Source organism: Vicugna pacos, chromosome 5, assembly GCF_048564905.1.
Source record: "Vicugna pacos chromosome 5, VicPac4, whole genome shotgun sequence".
NCBI lineage: Eukaryota > Metazoa > Chordata > Mammalia > Artiodactyla > Camelidae > Vicugna > Vicugna pacos.
In genome coordinates this window covers 68,998,948-69,021,044 of record NC_132991.1, presented here as the reverse complement: position 1 = coordinate 69,021,044, position 22,097 = coordinate 68,998,948, and the positions used below count along the sequence as shown (strand labels likewise).

The following is a 22,097-nucleotide window of genomic DNA, read 5'->3' as shown; positions in this document are numbered from 1 at the left end:
GTTCAATAAAATAAATTAAATTTTTAGCATGTTTTCCATTTATAAATATAATCTAACCATTTTACTGAGATTTTGATTATATAAAAAAAAGAGAAGGAAAAACTATCTGTAATCTTATGCCCAGCACCCTAATACCATTGTTATTAGAATTGTAATGTATCTTCTTCAGTCTTTCCACCATGATTATACATTTATAAAATAAACTTCTATGAGGTTGTCATTGCACACAGTCTCTCTAGTATCTTGCTTTTTTCCACTTAACATATCATCCACACGTTGGAAATAAGTGGATAGATTTAACCCTGACTGATCTTTTTCCTTAGGCCTCCTTCAGTGCTTCAGTTTATCCAATAGGATGTGAAATTTATCAACCAATTTCATATGCATACTTAGAGAAATTACTAAGAGAAACCAGAAAACTAGAAAAAACTTAAAGAAGCTGTGGTAGGCAGAATAATGCCCCCCTCCCCAAAGGTGTCTACATCCTAATCCCTGGAGCCTATGAATATATTAGGTTACATGGCAAAGGGAAATTAAGGTTGCAGATGGAGCTAAGGTCTCTAACCAGATGGCCTTAAAACAGGGAGACTATCCTGGATTATCTAGGCAGGCCAGGTATAATCACAAGGATTCTTAAAAGTGGAAGAAGGAATCAAAAGAGAGAGCCAGAGAGATAGCAGCATGAGAAGGACTCAGCCCAATGCTGCTGGTTTGGAAGATAGAGGAAGGGGTCACAAACCAAGGAATGCATGCAGCCCCTAGAAACTGGAAAAGGTAAAGGAACAGATTCTTCCCTAGAGCCTCCAGAAAGCCCTGTAACACCTTGATTTTAGCCCAGTGGGACCCATTTCAAACTTCTGACCTCCAGAACTGTAAGATAGCAAATTCATATTGTTTAAGTCACTAAGTGTGTAGTAATCTGTTACAGCAGCAATAGGACCCTATTACAGAAGCCAAGATCAGCTTTCAAACTCTAAGCAAAAATGTATTTAGATATGCCAAATTCTGGGATAAGGGGTTCCCTAACTTCTCGGCAACTCCCTGCCCCACTGATCAAGCAGTCCAGTGCAGTTGCATCAGAAATGCCCACCAGTGAGAAACAACAAGGGGCTCTTGTCCAGATCAGACAGTGCATCACACCACCTGCACAGGGGACACAGCATCTCAGGGGAGGCTTGGTCTTATCACAACCAGAGGGAAGTCATTGGAAGCAAAGATTTACAGGAGGAAATGAAGTTCCAGTTCATCCAGTAAAGGCCTTGGAACTAATGGCTCCACATTTCAGGGCTTAATACAGTGCCTGGCACACAGAAGCTGTGCAACAAATATTTGTCGCATGACCAAATGAAAAAACGGAGTGAGTGAAAGAACTGAAGTCACTTTGCTTCCACTGCCTTCCCTACAACTCTCTCTCTAGTCCTCCAGAAAAAGCCTCAAGATATACGTGGGTCTGAATTTTTCATGCTCTTTTTGCACTTGAAGAACCTGCCACATAAACTGTCCAGACATCAAGGTCCAGTTGGTGCTCTGTACTTGGATTCCAAGCTTTCATGTATTTAACTAATTCTAAGAGAGTAGAGCCAATTGAATAATAAGCCATGCTTTCTTTTATCACTTCTCAACTTATTTATTAGTTATCAAACTGCCTTACTCATCACTTTTTCTCCAGTGCTGGCATTGGAGTTGTTTGATGGATGGATGAATGAATGAATGATGCCCTGGCAACCTGTTTCTCTCTCCCCAGCAAAGAGATTCCTTCATTTTATAGACTGTGGCTTTTCAACCCTCTCTAGCTAAAGAGGAGTCTCTGGTGGTCTTGAATCCTCAGCCACAGCTGTGTGCTGCCCTTTGTGGCATTTCCATCTTCTGAATACATCAGAATGGGAGCAAACCACAGCTCTGCCCAGCAGGGCAAGGACCCAACCCTAAGGTCTTCCTCTCCCCTCATCAAGCGGGTTATATATTACCATCATGTTTTTCTTTTTTCTTTTTTTTTTTTTAAACCCTTCCTTGGAAAATTCAAGCAGGACACGGCAAAGAAACTCAGACCAGTGGCTTACTGACCTCACCTGAAAATAGTGATTACCTGGTGGGTGTGAAGACATTGACTAGAAAGTGGCATGAGGCAATTTTCTGGACTGATGAAAACGTTCTATATTTTGTTTCATGTGGTGGTTATAAAGGTGTATACAACTATCAGATTTTATTAAACTGAACATTTAAGCTATATGCATGTTATTATATATAAATTATGACTTGATTTTTTTTTAATTTTAAGAGAAGGATTCTGAGATCACAATCAATTCATCAGTCAAGAATGCCATGATTGGGGGTGGTGGGGTAGAGTGTGTGCTTGGCACGCATGAGGTCCTGGGTTCAATCCCCAGTGCCTCCGTTAAGGGGGCAAAAAATGCCATGATTGTTGGTAATGTCTGCCATGGGCCACAAGGAGAGGGAGAGATGTCAACAGAAGTACCAAGTGTTTGCTATTCTTGTGCTTGAGGGATCATCCTTAGAGAGTTTCTGCCTCATTTAAGTGGTTATGATATTAACTCATCTACCTTAAAGGATTATAATGAGGTGAAAGTTATTTGTATAATATAAAGCCCTAACCAAGTGTAAGATGCTATTATTTACACTTATCTCCCATGATGTCCTGCATAGTGACTTTGGCAGACAGGTTTCCAGAAACTGTTCCCTGATTGCAATGAAATGCAGCAGAACGAGGTATTTTCAAATGCCATGCTCCCTATAACATGGACAGAGTTTGTCCCATTATTCACATTACAAACATTAAATACTGATGCTGCTTTGTCAAGCTGGCTTTCCTGAAAATTGCTGTGCTTTTTATGGTACTAAACTGATTTCCACAGGCTGAACTAAGTAATGGGTTTTCTTTTGAGGCCCTTTATCCTTTTCTGATGCTCTATCTCAAGATAGGGTCTGGTATTTCTCATTGCTCCTTCTCCTTCCAACTGTAAATCCACAGGGGCCTTTCAGAGTTTTGCTCTGTGGGCTCTTGGTTTATGTCTGTTGGCTGAGGCATCTGTTTCTGGTGCCTTCCGGCACCTTCTGGGAGTCTCCCAGATTACTGATGAGGACTGTGCTAACCAGTCTGTATCACTGGGAGGCTCAAGGCCCAGCAGCCATACTGTTTCCTGACTGGTGTCCCCACAGAGAGAACAGGGAAGAGCCTGGCAGCCGTACCTCCACTTCCGAAGCCAACCAGAGAGCCAGGGCCTACGGCAGATCCAGCCTGGGTATTCAGCCAACAGATACCTCCGTGGCCTCCTGCGGACATGGCCTCCTGACACCATGTACCGGCTCCAATGTGCAGGTCAGTGGGGAGACCCTGAGCTGCCCCACCTCACATTCCAGTATGAGAACGTTTTTCCTATCAATGCCTCAAACACCAGAATTTTGGGCCCAATTCTGTGTTAAAGGTGCTCAATCCTGGTAGCTCGCCAGCCCCCACCATACCTTTTGCCCTCTAGCCTCCCCAACATTTGCGGAGGGACTGCAGCTTGGAGTCTCGCCTTCACTTTCACACCTCTCAGCAGCCTCACACTCCAGATTCCCCCTAGACCGTGCTGCCCAACCTCCCCAACTCAGGGACTACAGACCCTCCAGTTCAATTCCTATCTTTTACAAGAGAAGGGAAAAGAGGCCCAGAGGGGCAAAGTAATCTGTCCAAGGTCATTTGGCCAAAATCAGAGCTGAGACCAGAAGCCAGATCCTCCCCACACGCGCGGCTCCACACTCTTCCCAACGTGTGGAGGTGACCTCAGACCCACCCCCCCCCGGACATAAAAATGTTATGCTTCCCCCTCTTAAAGATGCAGCTCTCAGGTACAATTCATCTATGAGTGAGACGGACACTCTGCTGCTGAACAGAGACCCCCAAACATACTTCATAAAGGCTTAAAAATAAAAATAGGAAATGGTTGGGAATCAGAGTTCCCAGATTAACACACACACACTCATGCACAGAAACAGTTAAACTTGCAATATTTGGTATATATTTCTACTAAAAAGTATTCACTGTTTATCTGAAATTCAATTTTAACTGGACATCCCATATTTTATTTGGCAAACCTATTGGAGAAGAGAGGGGTGAGCAGCAGGATCTGCCAATGCCTACTCGGCTAACTGCCATTCCTTCAGCACCAACAAACAGACAGGACCAGAGGAAGACGGACTTTCTTCTCGCTTTACAGGTTTATAGGATTACTTTGGGAAAGGAGAGAAAACAACTCTCTGCCCAGCAAGTGATGACTTGAAGGAAAATGAGAGTTGTGGGCTTGTCCAGTAATTGGTTTTACATTCACGGCAGGGCCACAGTTCGAAGCAGTTCCATTTATCTAAGACTTGTGAGAAAGAAACTCTCAACCAAAGATATGTTTACTGTTGGGTGGGGCAGAGGGCAGAGGAGGCCACGGCCCCATAACCCAGGCCCAACATCTTCAAGGAGGGGAGCCCCTCTTAACATCAAAAAATGTCTTAGACTCTTCTATGGAAGTCATATGGCTACAATGTGTGGTTTAAGAAAAAATCCACTTGTATGTGCATTCTTGGGCCCCTTGCCATAATTCCTCACCAAAGACCCATTTGAGGGTGAGACCCTCAAGCTGGAGGAGCAATAGCAATACTGTGGTATGAGATGAGTGGCCCAGAGGCCTCTGCCACCCACTTCCTTCACATCTCAGAGCTCACCACCTTTGTGATGCTAGCACGTTCTCTGGTCCCTTCGTTCCACTCCTATGATAAATCCTTCCCACCCTTCAGGCCCACATCTTCTACAAAGGCTTCTCTGACAAATTCAGCCAGTGTTGAGATCCTCATTTTCTGGCCTTATGTAACCCTGACACGTGGGGCCACACAGTTGAGCACAGGAGAGTTTTGTCTCTCCAACAGGCCAGTGCCTTTAAAAAGGACCCATGTCTGGTTCTTCTATATCTACCCCACTGCCTAGCACAGAGATGGGACCACTGGTAAGTCCTCAATAAATATTTAAGGAGTGGACTGAGAATCGTGAGGGCTACAGAAGCAAGCAGAATACATCCAAGAGAAAACTTAAATTCTCCTCCTGAGGCAGGAGGAGCCTTTTACCCAAAGCCAAAGAAGCAGCCATGTTTCTTCTACCAGGGAGATCCAGTTCTGGGGAATGGTGGGTTTGAAGAAGCACACATGTGGCCCAGGACCAGAGGCACCAAAGACACCAGATAGAGAACTCTTGATGGGTTCTCTCTGATTTTTTAATCCCTCCCATCTGATTGTCTTCCTTAATGGGCAATGTCCAAAGGTAAGACTAGGACAAGTAGTTATCTTCAAGACCTCTAGACTGGCAACCATTGTTTCCACCAATAACTCCTGACCTACTCTTCAGGCTACATCAAGGATTCTGTGCTGCTCCAGGACAGTCAACTTAATGCACCAAAGAATCTCAGGCCACTACAGGATCTTTCAGGTGTACCCCCAAAATACCACTTCCTGCCTGTCTTTCCTCCATTTTGGATTCAACAAAGAAAATCTTTTGAACAAGGTACATGTGATTTTATCAAACCAGACCTCTCATACTTGGATTTTTAACAGCTTAAAATGAAGTTTTCCAAAATAAAGTCTAGGGATTCTGGGTTTCATTATCCTCATTTGCAAAATGAGGGAGTTGGCCTAGACTAGCACTGTCCAACAGTGCTTTCTGCAGTGAGGGAATGTTCTGTAATATGTGCTGTCCAACATAGTGGCCATTAGCCACATGCAACCATCAAGCATTTAAAATGTAGGTAGTGTGACTGTGAAAATTAGTTTTAAAGTTTTATTTACTTTTAGTTTATATCTAAATAGCCACATGTGTATTGGACAGTGCAAGTCTAGACTCTAGACTTGAGATAATTTCTTAGGTCTTTTCCACTTTAATATTCTTTAATCCTGTGGTTTTATGGAAATATCATAAGGAAAATTACAGGCCTTGGAGCCAGAAATCTAGATTGCAATGGCTGTTCTTTCTCTTACTAAATGTAAGATATTGAGCAAATCACTTAACCTCTTTGAGCTTCTGTTTACCCATCTCTCTAATGGATGATAAGACCTACCTCGTTATTGCACAGAAAATTATTGTGAGCCATCTGTAAGCTGCTCAGTGCTATGGGGATTCCACCTATCACTATTATTCTTGGGAACCTGAAGCATAAAAAGAGCCAGAGTTGCCTTTGCTAAGGGAGATGGGGCAAGATGACTGGGTAGCACTAATGGGCAAAGAATAGGGTCTTGACTAGAACCAATGTTTTTGAGAAAAGAGAAGGAAAGGACAAGAGGCTAACATAATATAAAGTTAATTTTTCTGAAATAAAACAAGAATTTTCCAGAAACAATAGTATTGCCTAACCAAGCCCTGTACTTGGGAAAGGACCTGGTCAAAATAAGTAGAGAATTTGATCTCTAAAATGAGTATAGAAGGACGTGGCAGGTTCTCAGAGCCTGGTGCCATTAACATTCCTGCCATGCACCTCTCTCAAGTCTTGATACTGGCACCAGGGAGATTTGGTCATAACTGATCCATATGTAGTTCATCTGCGGGAAACATGCTAGTCAGGCAACTGTATTTCTCTTTGTAATGGATGTCCTTGTCTCTATGCACTTTGGCTAATGTGGGTCAACATCCCTGAGACAAGCTGATTCTGAAGCACTGAAGATATCAAGTTTCTGAGCCACCCGTGTCCTAAGAGTGGTGAACTCACCCAGCAATGCTCCTGTGTTAGAACCTTCTGCCCCTCCACACCTCACCATTCCCTTATGCCCTTCCACACAAATATCCTATTGTCTCCAGTTAATATCTTTAACTTTGATGCTGTAGGATCTAAAAACACTGGACAGTGGGCTGCAGTACTTCCATTCTGGGAGTAGATCAACCCTGCACAGCTAAGGGATCAAGTGACTTCCCTAAGAAGTTGTCACAATCAGGCAGACACAGAGCCAATATAGAACAGCGATTAACCGTGTGGCCATTTGCACCAGATTCCAAGCTATGTGACCTCTCTGGGCCTCAATTTCCTCATTTATAAAATAGAGATGACCATACCCACCTTTACCTCATAAGCTTGGATAGGGGAGGTAAACGGGGTAACGCAGTGTCTGACACATAAGTGTGCAATAAATGTTAGTTACAGACATTCCTAGCTTGTGTTTTTAAAGCATAATTATTAATTGCAGTGCCCAACTGCCTATTATCACAGGGACCAAAAATCAATTGGTATAGCTCAGAGGCTACAACTTGAACTCTGACTGATGGTTTTATTGGTTTTAACTTTATCTCCTCTTGGCCTCCCTAACCTTACCAGACACTGTATTGGGGGAAAGTAGCAAAAGTCCTGGCTGCAAATCCCAGATCCTCAACAGTGTGATGTTGGCCAAGTCACTTATGCTCCCTGCATCCTTAGTTTGCTCATCTATAAAATGGGAGTAATGGTATTTGCATTCCACCCTTTCTGGGTTGTTGTAAAAAATCACAGGAGAGGCCAGAGGTAAAAAAGCTCGCTGAGAGCTCTAAATTACTACCCCAATTCACATTATTTGTATAATCTGAATCCATATTTGAAATATAGAGAAACAAAGTTTTGTGGTCTCCTCTCAACAAGTGAAACTTGCAATACTTTGCTGGTAGACCTGTTTCTATTAAGCATAAACAGATGAGCCAGAGATGATGTTTACTAAGAAAAATCTCGGTTTCCCTCTCATAGATTGAGGCATATACTCAATATCACTGGGATACTGCCAAAGGGAAGAATACTTCTCTATACCCCCCACCCACAGCATCCCTGACCCAACTTAGACAGTCTTCCATATAAGACCACTCAGTAGATGAGTGGCCATTTGGCCAGAGTTTCACTTCCTCTACCCTCAGAAATGCATTCAGCTCCCAGGTGAATCTGACCGGGAAGGATGTCTCCTTTGGTCTGACCCCAAAGGATCATTCTAGAATACACAAAAAGGTCTTTAGTGCCACATCATATAGTTGAGGTCTTCTTGGGGGCAGGACTAATGTGGCCCTGGGCCGGGGGGTCCTCTGGGCCACTAAAACCTGAGCAGACCCCCTGAACCTAAGCCTGAATCTACATCTGCTTCACCAACACTGTCAGCATCAGCTCAGACCCAAAGTAGCCTTAAGGAGCCATTGAGCAGAGGAAGGGGAGCTGGAGGGAGGGAGTAGCCCTGCAAGTGGGCACTTGGCTCTTGATCCAGTGACACCAAGGATAAGAATGAAGCAGGGAATGATGAGAGTAAGGGAATAGAGAGGGGGAAGATGAGGCTTCCTGGGAGCCTCCAGAAGTCCAGTGCTCCAGCATACACAGAGCCCCCGAAGGCTTCCAGAGCCCCTGGTTGAAAGACAACCCCACATTGTTCCACGGAGCTGCAAGCAGAGAGTGGAGGTGTTGCTAAAGCAGCTCCAAACAAGGAAGGTTTGCCAGACTGTTTCAGCAATAAATCTACCTTGAGTAAGTGATGAAAATAGCTGCAGGACCCTTTAAACCATTGACGAAAGATTTGTTAACTATGCTGGAGTCATCTGTTGACTCAGATCCTTCCTGAGGGTTGCACAGACAGGGTAAGTGCAGACTGCTAAGCAGCCGTCCACCGCAGTGCATTCATCTGAGTTTTTCCACAAGTAAACAACCAGCACAGCAGACAGCCCAGAAAATCCAGTTCTTCAGACTGAGCATCTCAGTGACAACTGAGTAAGGCTGCAGTTCACCCCACCATCATCACACCTCTGTTATTTCTCAGCCCCACACAGTTCACAGAGGACTGTCACATTCATGATCTTATTTGAGCTCCAGATAACTCTGCAAGGAAGTAAGGGCAATTTTACAGACAAGAAATCTGAGTCCAAGAAATGAAGACTCAACCTTAAGCCTCTTGATTCCCAGGGCAGTTCTGTTCCACTGACCTGGCTGCCACTTCTGTGGAGGCACTAGCAGAAATACGGAATTAAGGAGTGTGGAGGAACAAGGGCCTTGATCAACACTCAGAAAAGCAAGAAGGGAGGCAGTTTGGAAGCAGCTAATAGCACTATGCCTATCTCTGAGCTTACGAAGCTGACCCACTGTTCACCTTTGCAGGTCAGCAGGGCCTGGATGAAGGGGAAGCTGGGGCTGCTGGACACGTGGACCAGGGCTCTATAGCCAAGGATCATGGCAATCAGGGGACTCGCTTGCAGCCACTCAGGAAGCAGCCTTGGCAGGAAGATGAAATCCAGGCAGAGGTACCATTTCTAATGGGGTCCCTTCTGTCATTGTTCTTCTGGACTTCAGAGGTGATGTTCCCTCCTGTCACCATTTCTTGGGGTCCTCCAGAGAAGAGTACTTTGAGCCTGCTGACCACTGTTTCCCAAAGTGTCACCTGCAGAACCCTAGCAGTGCTAGATGCTCCATGAAGGAAAAAGGGTTTCATGGCCAAATACATTTGGAAAATGCTGCACACCACATTCTCATCCCAGAGAATCACAGTGCACATTTGAACGAGGACCATTTTGAGAAGGTCTATAGGTAAAGTTGCTGGTTTAATTAACTCATGGTTTTCCAAACTTACTTAACCACAGATCCTCCCTACATACCATCTAGCCAGCTCTAATCTTCTTTACGAAAAAGAACTTATGGCCTTAGAGTTGAAAAAGCGTTGGTTTGAGTCCTGCATCTTGTTAGCTATAGTGAGCCTGTCCAAGAAACTTAACTAACTTTGAGCCTGAATCACCTTTTCTGTAAAATGGAGCTGTTACCATACATATCTCACAAGGACTGAAGGAGTTAAAATGTAAAAATGCTTTCTAAACTCTAAGGCGTGTGTGCGTGTGTGCGTGTATGCAAAAAATGACAGTGGTGCAGAGAAGCACAGATAGCACATGCTCCTATCTTGAATAAACATGTATGACTTACAAGAAGGTCATATGCCAATGAGACAGGAAAGGGGGAGAAGATAAATGCCACACAGTAGAAGGGGAGAGACATTTTATGATGGATATAAAGACAATAATACTAGAGCTTCATTTTGATTTTTAATTTTTTTTGCAAGAAAGCACTATATATCAGGCATGCTTAAATGCCATTCTTTCTATCACCAATAATAAAACGTTTTAGCACTAGAGATCTTGCCATTATAACCATGTTTTTCTTCCAAGGCTGTAAAGGAGATTTCATCCTTGGAACCACAAGTCTAGCCACCAGGTCTGACTGTTAAAGAAACCTACCCTGTTCCTTTATAAAGCCTGTTTATAGGACTGTGTATCTGTCTGACTAGGCCACGTCAACAGAGAATCACCGCCGTATAGACGCTTCAAAGGCAAGCCACGATGAAAAAACCCAGCAACCCCCCAGGAGGGACCTTGGGCATGCCCGCATCCATCCTTCTTGGCTCCTGAGTGACAAATCCCACATTACATTCTATGGAGGCACCTTCCTCAGTAAGAAGGCAGGTCTCAGCGGTAAGAAGTCGATTGTCTTGCTTGTTAATCTGGGTAAACCTGATCCTGCAGAGAACATGGAGGCACACCAAGTGTCACTTCCTTGTGCCAGTCACCTTAGAAAATGAGCACCGAAGTCCAGCTGGAGGTGGGAATGAGAATGGTCCTCAACTGCACACATTCTGCAATCAGATTGCCTGTGGTCAAATTACCCCTACTTACTAACTGTGATCCTGGGCAAGTTACTCAGTCTTACTGAGGCTCTGTTTCCTCATCCGTAGAATGGGAATAATAATAATAATAATACCTCCATAGGGCTATTATGGGGATTGAGTGAATGCATATAAAATACTTTGCACAATTTTTGTTCCTTAGCACTTAATACGTCAGAATAGTTATTATGATTATCATTCTCTCCATCACCTGACTCACCTAGCGAGAACCCAACCCAGATAATGAGATCAGGGTTCCCTGAAGCTGCCTCAGCCAAAGCCATGGCTGTCTGGGTGCCCCAGCACTCTCCTTGCCTCTCTTTCCATCAACCCAAAAGTGATAAAAATAGAAAGTCAACTGTCCATCCCCACACCTGCAACTAATAAGTTCTCATTCCCATCCTGTTTCTATAGACAAACAAGAGAATATGAAACTCCACCAGGGCAGAAGCAGCCATTTGTCCCAGGAGCCTCCTGCTGAAAGATGTCTCTTCCCTCCTGTAGCATCTGCTACTAACTCAGAAAAAAACACACCTGGGGAAGTGAAGAAGAAAAAGGTTGTGTGTGTGTGTGCACTTGCACTTAAACAACTAATCTCAGTCTAGGAATAAGATGACTCAAAGGGATGTCTCAGAGAACTGGCCTTACTTGCTTCTGAGCTCACCATGTGGAGCTGGACTAAAGCTATTGTAATTTACTAAATGGTGAAAATTTAGTAACTTACTAAATACACTAAATTTACAAGGAATTTGTGCTGCCCCAGATTCTACCTTAAAGCATGTGACGTTGTTACCACACTCCCTGGTGGTAACAGAATCTTTTGTTCTGTTAAGAGGTGAGGGTTCTCTGTAAACGTGTAAGGACAGAATTTGAGTTTGTAAGCAATTGACCCACTTCAAACTCAAAATGCTGGGACCCAGCAATGGTTTTGCTTAATTGAGGGTCTGTCATCTCTGAAAATGTAGGATAAATTTTGCAGGTTTATCAGCCCCTTCAGAAGTCAGTTACACCTTCCTTAGAGAGATCCTTAGCTGTCCCTGGCCTGGTTCTGCCTCTGCCCCATGGAGCTGTGTGACTTGAGCAGTTGGCTCACCACTCTGAGCTGCAGTGAGCTCCTCTGTGTGCATGGATATTAATGCCAACCTCACAGGGCTGAGGGAAGGATTAAAGGAGATAATGCATTTCTGTGACAATAGCATGTATCCAATTGGGAACTACAGCAATGTTAGTTCATGGTGGGGATTCTGCCACCTGAAGTGGCCCTGAGAAACCAGTGACAAGGAGGGAGGTCATTTTCTATCTGTTCAGGATTTTCTCTGATTTCCTGTAGCTAAGCTGATCTAAATAAACCTTTCCATCTACACCAGAAGGGCCTCAGTTTTCCCAGGTTCCTTTGGACCCAGATTAAACAGCAGGCCTGACCTGGCAGGGTCACTGAGGCCTAAGAAAAGCCCTCAGTCTCACACCCAGGTCAGCCTGGAATCAAGCCAGGCTCAGAGGACAGGAATCCCTTTCCTCAACCCATGCATATGACTTAGCAGAGAAAAGCAATATTTCCACTATGTTAAAACTCTGTAAAATTTTAATTACAATAGCGAAATTAAGGCTTGGCTTGTCAGCAAAATGTCACATAAACCATTTGAGTTTCCACATAGATTTCCCAATGCAAACCTTGTCAAACAAAATACACAAGGTCAGTATTCAGAAAAGGGCAGTTGGTGGGCAGCTGGCACCTGGACAGTGAAGGTCTCCAGGAACATAAAGATCCTATGTGCATGTGTTGGGTTAATCATTTTCTTAATGTCTCAAAATTATACATATTACCCTGAATTTATTTGGTTGAATTTCCTTCCTCATTCAACTCTAAACACGTAGGATGCTTGTGTGTGTTTCTGATCTTTTTTTCTTTTTGAACACTAAAAAGTGAGAAACGTTTTTATTTTTCTGCCTGTGAAATTGAACTCCCTGAAACCCAGCACACATATACATTTCATAGAGCCAAGTTCATATGTTAAAAGCTGCAAACTAAAAGAAGAAATTTTCAGCAACTTCTGAATAATTGGAAACAGGAGGCTCTAAGTACTGCTCCTAGCATTTCTCTCTCTCTCTCTGTGTATACACACACACACACACACACACACACACACACGTTTTGGGGGGTTGGGGATATTAAAAAACTGGGCTAAAATTGTGGCTGATTCTGACACGCAGTGATTCTTTTTTTTAGCTCTGTTCATAATGCAGATGTGTGGAGACACCTAGGTATTCTGCTAGTGGTAAGATTAGGTATTAAACTCTAATAAGAGAAGACTCCTCTCTCAAGGAAATATCATATAAATAAGGCTAGTTCCAAACACTATTGTTACCATATATAATTTGCTCATCCAATCCTCACGGCAGCCTTATGAGGTGGGTGGCATGATTCCCTCCACTTTATAGAGGGAGAAATTGAGGCTGAGAGAGACCACATGAGGTAAGCAAATACAAACGTGTACTCCTCTTTTCCGCCCTTTCTTACCTAAAAGGTTACCACAGGCCATAGTCTGAGCCTTCCTTTTTTCCCATAAAGACACAAGCCAAGATTTCTCCCTCTCCAGACATGGAAATCTCGGCTCTATTGTTTCAGTCCAGCTCAGTTTCCCCAACTGCAAGAGAAAGAAAGACTGTATTTCCTCACAAAGGCTCTTGCATTTAACACACTTGTACTTCTCAGAGGAATCAGAGGCTGGTTAATGGGGAAATAACCAAGTTCCCCCTACTCCAGTGAGTTAACCAGCTCCCAGGTTGGTCAGCTTTATTTCTCAACCTTGGGTACAGAAGTAGTGAAATCACACCTGATAAGATACAATGTCATTTGTCCCCTGCAGGCAGAAGGATTTAGATACCTGCCATATTGGGGGTTGTTTGTTTTTAAACTTTCTCCAGGCACCAAAAGCTGTGCAATTACCTCCTATCTCAGAAGAACCACCCAGAGCCCTGGACCCCCCGAGGAGTCACCTTAAAGCCAAGGAGCCCCCAGAAGAGCTCTTCATCTTCCCTGTGGAGATTCATTTCCACACCCAACACCCCTCAAAAGGAAAAGCACGAAGAAGAGGTAGGTCCCTGTGAATGGGTATCCTGAGAGAATCCAGGCAGGCCAGGAAGGACTCGGGTGTGGGTCCCGCTAATGCAACCCTCTCCGAAATTATGGCTGATCCTCTCCAGGGTCACCACCTTGAGAGAATTTTTTTTTTTAGGAAAGAAAAAGGATAAATTTAGAAGTAGGTCTCTTCTGGTCACATTCAACTCAGTTTTTTTAAATACTTATTGAACCCTTCATCAAGCAGAGCATTTTGCTAAACTGTGAAAGGAAATGGACTTATTTATACCCATAAATAAGTCCAATGCACTGCAGATGTTATAAAGGTGCAGAATTTTCAGGCAGCTTACAACAAATAAAAATACAATATACAAACAGGACAACTAAAATTGAAATTGAAAAAGTTAAAAAGCTGGTTAAATAGAATAGAGAAACAGATGTTATCAGACATCTGGGATGAATTCATTGCTTTAGGTAAGCACTGGATTTGGATAGCCAAGATAAAAAAGGATATTTTGATCTTTGGATCTTCGTTTTATAAAAGAAAGATAAAAGTTTGTCTGAAGAGCCATTTTCCTGATTTTGAATTAGGGAACATTATTATTACCATCAGGTGATTTCTACAATTTCTGTCAGGCCAGAGATTCTGTGCTTCTACTCAAAGTGCTAAGAGAGTGTGGGTAAGGGAGAGCTCAGTTCCAGCTGGGATCTACTTAGAAAGGCTTTTTGAAAGAGGCTTTCCGAGTGACTGCTCGACTCACCCCGTACCACAAGGAGAAATTCTTTCTGGCTTTCCCAAGTCATTCCACAACACCCTAGCCTAAGACACATTCTTGTCCCTGGGACTTCTCTGGGCAGCCTGAGGCAAAAGGCAACTCTCTAAAAAGCTGACTCTAATTTTTAAAGAGTCCTAGTTCTGAGCTTTCCAGAAACCTCAGCAGAAACTGCCACTCATTTCTCAGTTTTTGTTCTACGGCTCTTTGGAATTCTCACTGTGAAGAAGAATATCTAACTGTTGTGCTTAAAAGACCAGTCAATGGATGGGGGCATAAGGGAACTTTCTGTGGTGAAGTAAGTGTTCTGAGTCTTGGTTAGCTGCATAGATATATACAATTTGTCAGAACTCATTGAATGGTACACTTAAGATTTACACATTTCACTGTACATAGATTTTTACCTTTCAAAAAAAATTACTTAGCTCCTTTAAAAAACACAGTATTTTTAAACATAGGGCTTTTTTTAAAAATTATTCAGGTATGATGAGGCCAACAGATCAGGAAAAGATAGCCATTGAAAAGATAGCCTGTTACTCACAGTTCCCAAGAGGAAGGGACGTGCCATGCCCCAGAGGACCACATGGAGAAGAACCACGGTCAGTTAGGAGGCAGAAGGGCTGAGGGGTGGGGAACGGGCAAGAGTCTTTATTGCATTTTTTGCAGGAAGGAATGGGCAAGACAGAGTAAGCAAGCAAAGCAGATTTGGGATGGGCTAGTTTGAATAGTTCAGGCAGGCTCTGTGCATCCAGGCTGTCCCTGGTTTTCTGGTACCTAGCACTAAGGTAATTAATTTCTGATACCTGACCCTGGGGATAGTGGCCTGGGAGTGTTAGGAGCTGGATAAAGGAAGTCATGGTGAGGGCTGCGGTTAGATGGGGGTTCTAGATTGGTCGGTTTCTATATGAAATAGCCCTTTCCAGGTGGTCCTTTACTGTCTCTAAGAATTGGCTGACCCTGGGAGGAACAGTCTCCCCAGGGTCAGTAAAGTCCCAGATGTCAAAACAGTAGAATAAAAAGACATGTTTAATACATACAAAGATAGGACTGTTAGCAGGATTCATTTAAATCCTGATTGTCTTCTATGATGACCCTGGAAGGAATGTCACCAGGCCATCATGAACCAGGTTCTTAAAACTATTAGATCCACTGAGCTTGCCAACACACTGCTAAATGAAAATTAGGAATAAAGTTTAGAAAAAGCGAATCCATTGATTTCTTCCTTCCTTTGTGTATCAGTGAGGACTCGCTCAGTAACAAGAGTTTGAAGCCAAACTCAAGTTCTCTAAAGCAAAAAAAAAAAAAAAGTATTAGCTCATGGAATTGGGTAGGGCAAGGATCAGCCAGTTCTAGGTTCGTCTGGATCCTTGCCTCAGAAAATGTCTGGACACTATTTGTCTAAGTCTCTCAGCTCTGTTAGCCTTTCATCTCAAAGCAGGTTGTCCTCATGTGGTGGTAAAGATGGCCTCCTGCAATCCTGTGATAATCTCCTACCTGTTAATCCCAGTAGAAAGGATATGCCTCTTAAAAGCTCTTGCATAAAGTACCAGAATTACCTTTGACTGGCCAGGCTTGGGCATTGTGGCCACCCTAGACCCAATCACCATGGCTAAGGCAATGAGGTGCTCTCATTGGCCAGGCTTCAGTCACACGCCCATCCCTGGAGCCAGGGAATGAACCACCCAAACCACATGGTATAAGCACGAGAGAGATAGGTCCCCAAAAAGAAGAGACAGCTGGCAAGTATGTCTACTATAACTTGGCTTTCTCTTTGTCTCCTAGGTGCTCCACACCCTGAGTCAGCACCTGAAACAGATGAAGAGTCCAGGCCTTTGTTACGGAGGCCTCCCCTGAAGCATGCGTCCCTAAAATGGCCAAGGCAATTAACAGTGCATCTCCCAGTGGACACAGGCAGGGACACACTCTCGCCTCAAGGTAGCTATTCTTTCCCTCTGGCATCCCACAGGACTCTCACTCCAAAGGGGAGCAAGGCAAGACACATGAGGATCCTCAGCCACAAAAAAGGAAGCTAGAAGGGAGGTAGCTCCTCCCCAGTCACATGAAGATGGCTTCTGTTCAGGCAGCAGCTGCCTTACCCAAAGTGCTGCAATAAAACCAACTTGGTGTCTTAGCTCACAAATCACTTACTCACTAAATCATCCCCCTACTAATGTTTTCGGGTTGCAAATATAAAACAGCACCAAACTTGCTAAATATTTGCTGCATGCTTTATAGTTTATTCAATGTTTTTAACCAATGTAATTTCATTTTTAATTTACTTGGGAATATACATTTATTCTTTAAAAGTTCATGCTATCAATAAAAGTGCTTACTCCATATTTTCAAAACATCATATGGACATTTAAAATTATACACATGAGTGCATCAAAGTGTATTTATCTTTATGTGTTGATAGGTTGGAAATAATGGTCCATATTTAGAAAGCCCTTCATTTTCAGAAAATTGAACCTCCTTCCCCAAAGGCAAGATACAGTATCACAAATGTTAGGTGATCTCTGACTAGTGGTAGTCAGAAATAGAAGGATGGCCATTAATATTTAAGGAGTTCTTCCCCTGTGCCAGGCACTGTCCTGGGTTTTTAACACATCGTGTCTCATTTAGACCTCACGACAGTCTTACCCTCATTTCGTAGATCAGAAATCTGAGACACTGGGAGATGAGTAACTTATCTGAGGTCACACGACAACAAGTGGCCTCTCTGGGATTGGAGCTGAGGACTTCTGGTGCCGGAACCTGTGTGTCATCCCCATTATACTACACTGCCTCTTGGAATAAACAAAACAATGAACCCAGATCAGGGCATTCATGAGACATTTCAGTTTTGAGAACGTCCTTTGATTAGTGAAGCAGGGCTTGTTTACTCTATCCCTTAAGTGACAGTTAATGTTCCTAAAGACTTTGAAGTTTCCTTTTTAAAAAAAATCCAAGTATGCACAAGGGCCACTCTGTGTGCAGACAGGTAAGAAAGCAGCTTTCCGTCTGTGCACCACAGTGTTGGGGGCACAGCCTGAGCCACTGGAAGGGATGACAACCCCAGTGAGTGTCATTTTTGTGCTGATCACCTCACACTGCCCTCCACTCGTTTTGAGCTGCTGTGTCCCCGAGGTGTTCCTCCAGGGAAAAGCTGGTCTAAGAAGTCCCTGATATTTTGGTTACTTCAGTATGTTAGTTAGTTCAGTATGTGACTCAGCCTGGTAATAGACGCATTTAAAAAAAAAAAAAAGTTCAAAGAGGTAAGATTTGCATGCCAGTCTTTCTCACACAGGGGTCCCTGGGGCAAGGGCGTTTGAAGCTAGTAAGTGGGACTGTCCCATTGCCCCAGAAGTTGCCCAGACCCATTTACTTGCTTAGCCCTGGATTGTTTCACTTCTAATATCATAAAAATGAAGCCAGATTTTACATATGCACATACACACATACATATTTTATTTCATTGCTGAACCATCTGAGACTAAACTGCAGACTTTGTACATTTCTTCCCTGATCAGCACAGATCTCCCAAAAGCAAGGCTCTTCTCCCTCATAACGATCACACTCAGGAAAATTAACTTGGATGTAACACTATTTCCTCATATATAACCCATATTCAAATGTCTCTAATTATACCAATAATGTTCCTCACAGCTGTTTTTTTCCCAATCAATCCAAGATTCGATTCAGAATCATACATTGTATTTAGTTGTCACATCTCTTTAGAATCTTTTCATCTAGGACACTTCCCCAGTCTCACTTTTCATGACATTGACATTTGTAAAGAGGATGGGCTAGTTGCTTTACAGAATTATCTTCAATTTAGATTTGTCTGTTTCCTCATGATTAGATTCAGATCCAACATTTCTGGCAAAACTAGAATGTAGGTGATGTTGTGTCCTTCTCGCTGTTACATTAAGGGACACAAAACATCTCTTTAGATTTATTCTATGTGTTATTATTTGCTTTATAAGTGATGTTAAATTTCATTATTTGGTTAAAGAGGTGTCTGCTAGATTTCCCCATTGTAAAGACACCTTTTCCCTTTGTAAAGAAGTAGCTTGTGATACTTTGAGACTGTGTGTGAAGGCAGCTTTTAAACAAACAGCAAGAATGTGTTAAACATGAAATAAAGATCACGTTCTCTGAGATTAAGACGAGGTCTCAATCACAGATTACTGGGTTTCACCCTCACTAGAGCAGTCCCTGCTGATTTGGAGAAAGAGTGAGAGAAAGAACAGAGGTGGAGGGCAGGATGTGCTTTCTGGGGCATTATCATCCCCCCCCCCATTACCCTCTAACTACCATCTGGAGGGGGCTGCTTTGTACTTTACCACCCTGAGGAGCCATGTGATTGTTGTTTCTGCTTAGAAAAATTGCTTTGTGGTTGGAATCTGTACCCAATAGTCCAATGAGTTCTAAAGCTGGGGTCTCCCTAGTTAGAGCCTTGGGACTGAGAGCTGGAAGGACCTTGCAGCCTTAGTCTTTCTTCTATCTCAGGAGCCCATCAGTAAGATGAGAATAACAACAACCACTGTTCAGTTCCTCCCAGTTCTTGGAGGTTCCCCAACCAACAGCCACTACTCTAGCCAAGAGTAATCCTACCTTGGCTGTGGCAGATACTTGCTCCTTAGAAGTGGTGAAAAAGAGAGACAGACTTGAGAATGAGGGGCATAAACTATCCTAAACACCAGGAGCCAACAACAAAGTTAGAAAAGATGTTCCTTCTCTTCCTTACTGATCCAGATTCTCACTCATGCTTCGTCTCCTTTTGCTTTTGAAGAGAATAATGCCTCAGGCCAGAATGGGACCACACCACTGTCCCTGATTAAAGGAAGAAAAAGTCCAGAGAGCCACAGGGGTCTGGACAGCCCCAGGACATCAGGCCGCAGCAGCCCCATGGGCCCCTCCAATGTGAGATGGGCTGGGGGGACATTCTCAGCAGAAGGACAAGGTAATCATTCCTGGGGTGCGTGGATGCACACCTTTGGCTTGTCTGTGGCTCTGGGCTCAATTTATTCATCTTCCTGGGCCACACGTAAGCTGTCTGAAAGCCACCCACTGAAAAGGGGAAATCGGCAATGTTTCCAACAATGTCAGTGGGATTAGTGTTCGCCACGCATATTCCTCAAGAGTCAGTACATGTTTTCAGGGTTTTCTGCATCAACACGCACTGCCAAGCTGTTCTGTGCTTTCCTCACTCCTGGCAGCAGCATGAGATGACACAGCTCCCTGCACTCACCAGGGAGACTCGCTACTCGGTTTAGCCGGCATTCTCAAAACTAAGCCGTGACCCTCCCCCGGGGCAAGGGAGCCTGGGGACCCTGCCAACAGGAAGAGTCCCTGGGGAGGTGTCACTCTCCAGTCCAGGGCAGAGTCTGAGGCCTGTTCACAGAGGGAGAAGGACTCTGAATTTCTGAAAGGTGAAGGAGGCAGGGCCACACCCTCCATGACTTAGCCCCACTCGGATTTCTTCTCCCTAAGAGCCAACACTCCAGGAGGAAACCAAGACAGTGCGGTACCAGCTTCCATGGAGGCTTTGATTTAAAGGCAGCACATAAAGCAAAAATTGCTTAGAGTCCAAATTACCCCTGAAAATCCCTTAGGGAGGTGCCACGCTGGAGACCAACAAACCATTTTCTAGAAAGCACAGCCCAATGGCTGCTTCTCCCTCATCAGAGGGTGGGCGGCTTTCTCCAGATGAAGGAGATGGTGTGTGCTTGGGTACCAGACAGTGTACGGAAAGTATCTCTGATAACAGCAGAATCACACTCAGGGACACGAGAAACTCACACTCTGAGAGGAATGTGGCAACTGAGGGCCACCAGGAAGACAACAGATACCACACCTTTCATTTCATCTCATGCTTGCTCAGAGACAGATGCCTCCCTCTCCCCCTGCCTCAACCTGAGCATGTATATTTGAAGCCTTGTAAGCTTCAATTCAATACCTGGATCAGTAACTACATTATGTGTTTGTAGCTTCTCTGTTTAAGGCTGAAATGGTCAAAATAAAATTCTCTATCTCTCTCTCCCTCCCTCCCTCCAAAGAAACTTACCAACTATTTCAAGATGGAATCTTCCTTTTACAATCCCCCCACTTCCCCTCCCTGTTATACTTTTGTGAGAATGATGCCCTCTTAACTTTGAGCAAATGAATCAAACTTTAGGTACAGTCATATTAGCACCAAGGGTATTCCTAGGAGGTTGCAAAGCCCAGGACAAATGACACCAGATGCACAGACACGCAGACACACATACCCTACTTTGGACATCTTTATAAAAAGAATCTGATTAGAATGAATGCCAGGGCCATAACTATGACAAGAATGCAGCCTGAAGCCTCAAGTGCGCAGGCTGAGTGTGTGTAAATGAGTGTGTGTATGAAGGCATATGTGTGTCTGAGGGTACGTATGTGTTTAATGCCTATGAGTGCATGTGTGTGCATGCCTCATGAGTGCATATATGCATATGTGTGCATACCTCAGTGTAAATATGTGTAAGTATGTGTTTCTGTGTGTGTGCCATGCCTCTGTGTATGTGTGTTTACGTACTTGTAAGTGTCCACTATCGCTGATGGCCAACTTGACTCCTGACATTTTGCCTTGGAAATAGGGAAGATAAAGTTACAGAAACACTTTCAATCTTTCTAAGTAACTCAGGGAAATACTGCTTCCTTCTCCTCCTTGGCCTGAGTGCCCTAGAATCACTAAGCAGTCCCAGCATCTGATCCATAGGGCACGGCTGTGCTGCGGGGTACCGCACAGCAGCATGTGACAGAGCAGGAAGCAGAGGCTGGAATCACTGAGCCCTGCACACAGGGGCTGAGCTGTACACACCTGGAGGACTGGACTCCCTTTCCTCCGCACAAGGTGCCCCTCACCTGCCTCACCTCGGCCCTGTAGGGCTGCCTGAGACCAGAGGATCTCCCTTTTCCAGACCCTCACAAAAGGCATGACATAGGCTAGTGGCAGCCCCACCCGGTTCATCCCACATGGATTCCAGGTGAGGGGCCTAAACAATGGCCCTGCTCTGCTGAATCCCAGGAATGGGGCTGACCTTGCACCCGGGCAAGCACATGAGCACATGCACCTGCCCGAGGGGGATTCGGGGAGCGCAGCCCAGGTTCAGCCTCCCTCCCCTTCACTGGTGCTAACACTGCCCATGCTTGTGCTTCTTTTCAAGAAAATTCCAGAGACCCCAAGCTGGGACACCTCTTGCTGGGTCCAGATGGGGAAAACATCTGCCTGTGCCTCCCAGGGCTGACCCAAACCGAGGAGCTTCTGCCGGCTGAAGGTAAGATGATACATCCCAGGTCAGCCTCATTTTCACAGGGGGGAGATTTTTACCTGCAGCTTCCAAACTTCCCAGCAGCAGAGACATCATTAAAAACAGACACAAGTCAGCCAGTTTCTCCCCTCTCGCTGACACAGACAGAGGTGCTTCTGTAGCTCAGACACAATAACCCAATGTTTGCATAACAAGTTTGCTCTTGCTGGAGCATCTGGAGAGAGACGTTCCCGTGGAATAGCTTTGGAGGAGGCCTAATGTGCCGTGCTGATGCCTTGATGAGGATGATAAAACCCTTTT

General features: G+C 44.2%; 1 protein-coding gene and 1 long non-coding RNA gene across 8 annotated transcripts in view; one reads left to right on the top strand and one right to left on the bottom strand.

Moving 5' to 3' along the window:
- Positions 1-22,097, top strand: part of KIAA2012 (KIAA2012 ortholog) — a 109,664-nt gene that overhangs the window by 12,242 nt on the left and 75,325 nt on the right. For 2 of the 3 annotated variants that reach the window (XM_072961457.1, XM_072961456.1), the window contains exons 3-11: positions 3,178-3,337; positions 5,387-5,542; positions 9,117-9,259; positions 10,291-10,474; positions 11,080-11,222; positions 13,591-13,759; positions 16,300-16,452; positions 19,292-19,462; positions 21,693-21,803. In XM_072961457.1, coding sequence (XP_072817558.1) covers positions 3,178-3,337; positions 5,387-5,542; positions 9,117-9,259; positions 10,291-10,474; positions 11,080-11,222; positions 13,591-13,759; positions 16,300-16,452; positions 19,292-19,462; positions 21,693-21,803 — 1,390 coding nt within the window. The remainder of the gene's footprint in view (positions 1-3,177; positions 3,338-5,386; positions 5,543-9,116; positions 9,260-10,290; positions 10,475-11,079; positions 11,223-13,590; positions 13,760-16,299; positions 16,453-19,291; positions 19,463-21,692; positions 21,804-22,097) is intronic. The other variant, XM_072961458.1, reaches the window with a different exon arrangement.
- LOC140696445 (uncharacterized) overlaps positions 1-22,097 on the bottom strand; it is a 198,439-nt gene that overhangs the window by 157,273 nt on the left and 19,069 nt on the right. The gene's annotated exons all lie outside the window — the stretch shown is intronic.